This window comes from Cavia porcellus, unplaced genomic scaffold (genome assembly GCF_034190915.1).
Source record: "Cavia porcellus strain 051 isolate PalLab524CR breed Dunkin Hartley unplaced genomic scaffold, mCavPor4.1 scaffold_4, whole genome shotgun sequence".
Classification (NCBI taxonomy): Eukaryota; Metazoa; Chordata; class Mammalia; order Rodentia; family Caviidae; genus Cavia; species Cavia porcellus.
Window position 1 is genome coordinate 71837811 of NW_026947487.1, and position 7763 is coordinate 71845573.

Genomic DNA, 7763 nt, shown 5'->3' on the forward strand with positions numbered 1-7763 from the left:
GATTTCAAAGTCAGCCTCAACTACATACCAAGATCCTATTTCAAAAAAATAACTGGCTACTATACTATGCTCAATCAGTTCAAAGTTTAGAAAATCAAGGTTCGAACCATCATCAGCGCTCAGCAGATCTAAGGCAGCTAAAACCTGAATGTGCTTCAAAACATGGCTCTAAGCCCATCAGAACGATAATCATAAGTCTTCCCATCTCCACCTACCCTTACCCATCCAACATGTTACTTTTCTGGGAATTGATTTCATCTGGGGCACTGTGTGCCTTGTAACTTCTTTTTTTATTTTGTTTTTTTTTTTTGGGGGGGGGGGGTAATACAAGGGATTAACAAGATATGCCTTGTAAAAAAAATACCAGGCAAGCTCTCTAAAACTGAGCCTACCTTAGCCTGCTTTTTTCACCTTTTCCCTCTCTTAGTACCATACTCCTGTAAAAGAAAACCTGTAAACTAGGTTTTTTATAGAAAACTGTCATCATCTTATTAATGGATACATTTGATGCCAAAGAGATGATGGCACCTTTACAAACTCAGAATTTTTATACATACATGCAATTTTCATTTTATTTTCATCACACTGGTTTGAATGTATTTCTCTAGAACTATTCTAATACTGCTACTTTGAGATTGAGTCATCCCTAACGTATGGTTTTCCTACTGACCTTGAAGCTAATGAAATTACAAATGACTAAACTTTTTGATGAATGGACTAAGAAAAATACTCAAATGATGATTAAAGGAGTTAATCTCTATCACATTTTATTTTATTTATTTTTGGTACTGGGGATCGAACTCACGACTTGTGCTAGCCAGGCATAGCCAGGCAGGCACTTATTCCGCTGAGCTAAATCCCCTACCCACACAACATTTCATTGAAATGTTTCTCTGATACAGCAGTGAGAATCTTCAAAAAGCAGGCAAAACAGAAATACAATCAAAGCTTCTGCAGTTTAAGCCTCTTAGTTCTAAACCCGAGTTAAGCAAAGCAAAGCAAAGCAACTTCCTCCAAACTAAACGGGTCTCCAGTATTTCCACCCCGCTGAGCTGTCGGGGACAGGTGCTTAGGACTTACACAGGTAGCCATCCTGGCTGTGGCTGCCTTAATTATGCCTGAAGAGCTTAATACCCATCCAGGTCCACAGGTGGAAGAACACGTACACTGGGATGGTGATGGGCAAGAGCAGACTGTAAAAGCAAAGGCTGGCTGTGCTCGTGCAGCCCTGCGGGAAGTCTTCCTCCACAGAGGCCGAGTAGAACAGGCCCGCTAAGGAGACCAGTGGAATAAGCACGGTCAGGGTAGGCAGAGACAGAAACATTTTTCTTACCCACCCACTACCTGCCGCCGTGCTGCCGCCGTGCTTTAAAGTATAGATTGTTAAGTAAATGTTGCCGTGTTTTTTTTTTTAAATGATGATTCAGTGCTGCTCTGTTTCTTCTTGCTTCTTATGTTGATGTGTTCTTCTAGCTGCTTGTGGTATCATGTTAGGAATCCCATCAATGATTGGATAGGCTATTCCCAACTCTTCATTGATCAGTTCATTTGTGGATGCTTCATATCTGGGGGGTGGGGGGAGAAAAATGAATTGTGGAAAACAAAATGCTCACAAGAACTCGATGGTCAATATAAAACACCATTTCTCCAGTTCTTCAAAAAAGTTAATTCCACAACAGTCAATTCTAAAAGCAGCAATAGCCAATACAACCATTTCTCTTAGGGGATTCTTCTATAATTGTTTCCATTGCTATCATTATCTCTCAAATTACCTTTTTCACTTTATTCCCAAATTATGCCTAATTTTTTTATACCAATCAGATCTCCCTTTTATCCAAATGTATCTTTACCATTATAGTTAACACCAAAATCATCTGTTTACTATCAAAACAAAAACTAAAAATTAACTTTCTCCTTTCACAATAAATAAATTGAACACAGTGAAATCAAAATATGCAAACTAAACGCTTAAGATGAAAGGGCAGCAATGAGGAAACGTGGGAAGGCACTTGAGTGTGCAGTGCGCTAGTTACGCAACTGCTATATGGTAAATCAAATGGTAATTTCATTAATTAGGTAATATACTCATTATAGAGGAAAACTAGAAAAAGACATAATATATATAAACTGCTTAGCCAGTTAGCACCCAAAGATTACCACTGATAACATGTTGGTGTTTATTTAATCTGTGACACTGATCAATATTCAGTTTAGCTTGGAAATGTAGAGTTGCAGAACTAGGTTAAATGTTTAACAAAACCCAGCCAGTCCACGATCAAAAACCAAAGGGCAGCACGCAAGCGCTCTACTGTCAGGCACTTGCTCGACTCTGGACGCTCCTAAATCTTTTTCATCATGTAGGCTTAAAACCTTGAGTATTTGGGATTTGTCCTTAGTCTCTATGGTTCCTAAACCTCGCTGCATTACCTCACGTAAGAGACGCTCTGAACAAAATACAACTGGCCGGGCCGGGCAGAGGCAGGAGGGTCGGTGCCTTGGCCACGAGGTTTCTGCACGAGAGCAGGCCTTTATTTTTTTTAAGCGCCCTGGCAAATCCACGTGCGGTGGGCGCCCTCCCCGCAGCCGGCGACCGAAGCCGGGTGGAACGCGGCCGAAAAGCGACCGCAATGCAAGGAGAGGTCGCGCGGCCGCCCCGCCCTCCCGGCCCGGCCCTCACCGCAGCGGCTTCTTGGAGAGCGGGCACACCAGGAACTCCAGCAGCGCTGGGTCGAAGGCGCGGAGCGGCTTCTCCGCTCCCTCGCCCGGACCTGCCAAGAACCGCGAGCTTGTCGAACGCAGGCCCCTCTGGACAACCGCCAGTGGCGGCGCGCGCGCGCCCCGCAGCGCTGAGGCGATCGTACCGCACGCCCAGCTCAGCATGATCCGCGCCGCCGACGTCCTTGCCGTGCCCTTCTTGCTGCGCCCTCCGCCGCGCCTGCGAGCCTCTCCTCACGCCCCTCCCCGGTGCTCGGAGAAACGCGGTCCCATCGCTGGCCGGCACCGGCATGTTAGTTCCGAGGACGCTGTTTCCCCGGCTGCTTTTTCCCACCAGCACCGCTGTTTATGACCGCTCTGTCGTGGTTGTAAAACTGCAACCAAAACAAGTATATAGGTCCAGGTGTCCAGGGTTATCTTGAATGAGGTGCCAGACACGCTGACACGCTGACACGCTGGGCTTGCCAAAAGCGCCAGTTTGTAAAATAAAATCTTGCCATACCACTGTTCTGTGACCTTGTTTGCCAACAAACCCCAATTTAAAAAAGCAAAGATGATAAGATTATATAGTGCGTCCAAAAGATGAGACGTATAAAACAAAAGAGGCCTTTATTCTGAGAACGCGAAGAGAGAAAACCAAAACACCCCAACTGCTGGAGCCCGGCTTTCTCTCTGGCCGACACATGCTGGGGAGGGGGAGGGGGGAGTATGTAAGTAGCCTAAGCTTAGGGTAGTGCCCTAGGGCCATTAGAGATGCACAGGTATCTCATTGGCACTCCTTTGGCGCCAGGGGCAAACTCCTAAGGGTGGGGGGAGATAGAGTCACAGGTAAATCCCTAGGGGTGGGGGACATAGGAGCTCCCCGGTTCCGGCTTGTTTTTTTCTGGTTACAGAGTCCTGTCAGTGCCAAAACTTTTTCAGTCTAGATCTCTTACCTTTCCAGGTGTCCAGATGTCTTAGGACATGGGACCTGTTGTGAACTTAATAGTGTAATAAAGCGGGATTGATTCACTTCTAGGAGTGAAGCTGTAGGTCTTCTTAAATACCTTAGCCTGCATGATGGTTCATGCTAAGGCAGGAAGATCTCTGTGAGTTGAAGGCCAGCTGACTGCATGGCGAGGTCCTGTCTCAAAAACTGAAAAACTGGGCCGGGGTTTAGCTCAGTGGCATAAGAGCCTGCTTGGCAATCCCCGATACAAACAAACAAACAAAAAAAAAGACACACACACACACACACACACACATAGCCACGTAATTAAACAGATAGTCAAATGGGAGATTTACTTTGGGAAAGGAGGGCAGTACTAGGTGTTACAATGAGGGCCTTAGCGTTGCCCTACACACACAACCCTTTTTATTTTTTTGCCATATATTTTTCAATTCTTTCATATATTTTCATCTTTTTTCAGTTTTACGAGCACATGTTTGTGGTGCATCATGATCTCATTCCTCCTAGTGAGTGTCTTAAATCTCTTTCCATCCTTTTCCTCCTCCTTCTGTCTCTTGGTTCTCATTTGCAAAAGTTCTATTTCTTAGATTCTCCTATTATCTATCCTTTATTTTGCTCTTCACTTATATTTAGGATTTCTAATATTAAAAAAAAAAAACCTGTGCGATATTTAAGCTTGTGTCTAATTTAGTTCACTTAATATTATGGACTCAAGGCACATCCATTGTGTATTGAAAGCCACAACTTCTTTATCTATCTGCTGAAAACATACAGGCCTAGTCCATGATTTAGCTATTATGAATCATGTTGCTGTCAACGGGAGTGTGAATGTATCACAATAATATGTCTTTAATTTTTTCAGGAAGATATCTAGAAGGACAATAGCTGGCTTGAATGAAGTTTCTTTAGGTTTTTGAGGTATCTCCATGAGTTCCATGGTGGTTGTACTAGTTTACATTGCCACCAAGAATGTAGAAGGGGTTCATTTTTCCTCAAGGCTCACCAGTATTAATTTTTCTTTTTTTTTTTTTTGCTTGCTTTTTTCCAGTACCAGGAATCGAACTCATGACCGCCTGCTTGCAAGGCAGGTGCTTATGCCGCTGAGCTAAATCCCCAGCTATCCATTAAGAATGACTATCCCCATGATAGCCATTCTTAATGGAGTAAGATGAAATCTCAGTACTGATTAACTTGTATTTCTCAAATGGGGAGACATGTTGAACATTTTTTCATGTATTTATTAGCCATTTGTACTTCTGAGAAGTGTATTCATTTCATTGGCCCATTTTTTTATTGGATGTTTTATTTTGTGGGCTCTAATCTTTTGAGTTCCTCAAATATTCTAGATATTAGTCTTCTGTCTGAGGAATAGCTGGCAAAAATCTCTTCCCATTCTAGATTATCTCTTCACTCTTGTTTACTGTGCACAAACTTTATAATTTGATGTGATGCCATCTGTTCAATCTTGGTATTATTTTTTGTGCAGCTAGAGTTAGAAAGTCGTGTCTATGCTTATGTCTTTAAGAGTCTCACCTATTTCATCTTTCAGCAGATTGTTTCTGTTTTAACATTTAGATCTTTGATTCATTTTGTTTTTAGTTTAGTAATTAGTGAGAGCTCTGAGTCCAAGTTCAATTTTTTGAATGTAGATAGGCAGTTTTTCCAGCACAATTTGTTAAAGAGGCTGTCTTTCTCCTAGAATATGTTTTTGGCCCCTTTATTGAAGATTAGATAGATGAATGGGCTTGGAGTTATTTCTGCATCCTCTATTACACTGATCAATGTGTGCATTGCCAACACTATGCCATTTTTATCACTATGACTGTGTTGTATAATTTGAAGTTAGGTATTGTGACACTCTCTGCTGTGCTCTTGTTACCTAGGATTGCTTTTGCCTCCCGGGAAATAAGAACAAAGCATCAAATTCCTGAGCATCAAATTCCATATGAATTTTAGGATTGTTTTCACTAGTTCTGTAAAGAATCCTGTAGGTGCAATATTTTGAGTGGGATTGCATTAAACCTGTACATCAGTTTTAGAAGTATGGCCATTTTGAAAATATTAGTTTTGTGTCTGCAGAAACAGGGAATATACATGTACTTAAAATGGTAAACTTTATTACCCCTTTGAAATAAAATCTTATTTCATTTTATGTTTTTTATTTTTATTTATTTATTTATTTTTGGTACTAGGGATTGAATTCATGATCTCATGCTTGCCAGGCAAATGCTTATGCCACTGAGCTAAATCTCTGGTCCTTATTTTTAAAAATAAGTTTGTTGGGGACCAGGGGTTTAGCTCAATGGTGTAAGTGCCTGCCTAGCAAGGTCCTGAGTTCAATCCCTGGTACCAAAGAAAAAAAATTAAGTTTGTTGGTACAATTTAGATACACATAATGATCACATTAATCATAGGAAATTTTGTATGTGTACATGATATATATATTTATTTATATATTATATATTTTAGATGGGGTCTCACTATGTAGTTCAGTTTTGTCTTACACTCAATACATAGCCAAGATTGGCCTTAAATTCATAGGTATCTTTCTGCCTCAGCCTCTGGAGTCCTAGGATTACAGGCATGTACTACTGCAATTTGCTGTACATGATACATCTTGATCCTCTTTTTTCCCACATCTCTATCCATTTCTTCTGAATACTCTAATTTATTAGAGTACAAATTAGTTCCTACTGATTAGGAGTTCAATGGTAATTTTGCCTTTTTCATTTCTTTTTGCATTTATTTATGTCTTCTCTTTCACTTTTTTGGGTAAAATTGGCTAGAGGTTTGTCTATTTTGCTTATTCTTTCTCAGAACCAGCACTTCACTGATTCTTTGTATTTTTTAGTCTCAATTTCATTGATTTTTTTCTTTGATCTTTATAGTTTCCTTCCATGTACTAACTTTGGATTTAGATTTTTCTTGTTTTTTTAGGACCTTGAGGTACATCATTATGTATTTATGGTTGCACCATTTTTCTAATATGGACATTCACACCTATAAACTTCCCGCTTAGGACTGCTTTCATTCTGTACCATAAGTTTTGGCACATTGTACCAGCATTATTGTTTCATTCAAAGAAGTGCCTAATATTTCCTTCATTTCATCTGTTTCGCATTGATTATTTAAGAGGATATTATTTCATTTCTATGTATTTGCATAATTTTTGTGGTTTCTTTTGATTTCTAGCTTCATTGCATTATGATCTAATAATGTGCATGGGATACACATTATTCCTGTATATTTACTTAAGCATGCGTTATGGGATGGATAGCTTAAACTCATCAGGATGCCTATGTCTAGCTTGTACTCATCCCATGACTCTCCCACGGCCATCTCTCACCCAGTCACTCTGGGAGGATTACAGTGGGAACCCTGAAGTAAAATTGTTTCTTCCTCTTTTTTAAAGCTCGAAAAAAGCTTTTCTAAAGCTTTTTTTCTTCCTCTTTTTTAAAATGGAGATTCAGAATGACATACAATGTGCATTTAGAAAAATTCCTGGCACAATTTAATGCTCAATTAATGTTATCTATTTTATGTTTGTTTAGCTTGGTTTGGTTGTTTTCAGTTTTCTGAAACAGGGCCTTTCTATGTAGCCCAGGCTAGCCTCAAGCTCCTAATCTTCCTGCCTCTGCCTACTAAATGCTAGGACTACAAGTCTGTGCCTCCATGCTATTCATGCTATTTTACTTACTCTATTCTTCCCAGTTTAATATGCTTTAAGATTCTTTGTTAGGCATCAGTTTTTCCCTTTGTTGGGCTGAGTATGGATTTGAATGTGTTTTAGATCAGTCAGTTTTAACACTTCAGCTTTGAGCCCCAGGATAGGAAATAAAGGATGTACATACAGATACAAGTTTATATTTTCCAATTTTTCTTTGCTTAGCAATGTGAATATAAATTGAGATATTTAATAGGTTGTTTTTTTGTTGTTGTTGTTTTTGAAACAAGGGTCTTGCTTTATACTTCAGGCTGGCCTTTAACTCACAGTGATACTCTTGTTCAGTCTGGGATTGTAGACTTGTCCTGCCATGTCTAGCTGTTCATTCTATTCTAAAATTTCACTACATTATTTGATGCTCTTTGTCAGTAAAGC

At 40.2% G+C, this 7763-nt stretch overlaps 2 protein-coding genes across 2 annotated transcripts; both read right to left on the minus strand.

Annotated features, from left to right (window-relative positions):
• Positions 1-750: 750 nt before the first annotated feature.
• Positions 751-1324, minus strand: Pigy (phosphatidylinositol glycan anchor biosynthesis class Y). Its single transcript, XM_013150096.3, has one exon. It carries the CDS (start codon positions 1322-1324, stop codon positions 1109-1111), a length of 216 nt encoding a protein of 71 aa, XP_013005550.2. The 3' UTR covers positions 751-1108.
• Pyurf (PIGY upstream open reading frame) lies at positions 751-2962 on the minus strand. Its single transcript, XM_005002660.4, has 2 exons — positions 2678-2962; positions 751-1565 (listed from the first exon to the last, which is right to left on the minus strand). The coding sequence occupies exons 1-2, from the start codon at positions 2878-2880 to the stop codon at positions 1424-1426; spliced, it is 345 nt and encodes a 114-aa protein (XP_005002717.1). The 5' UTR covers positions 2881-2962; the 3' UTR covers positions 751-1423.
• Positions 2963-7763: the final 4801 nt, after the last annotated feature.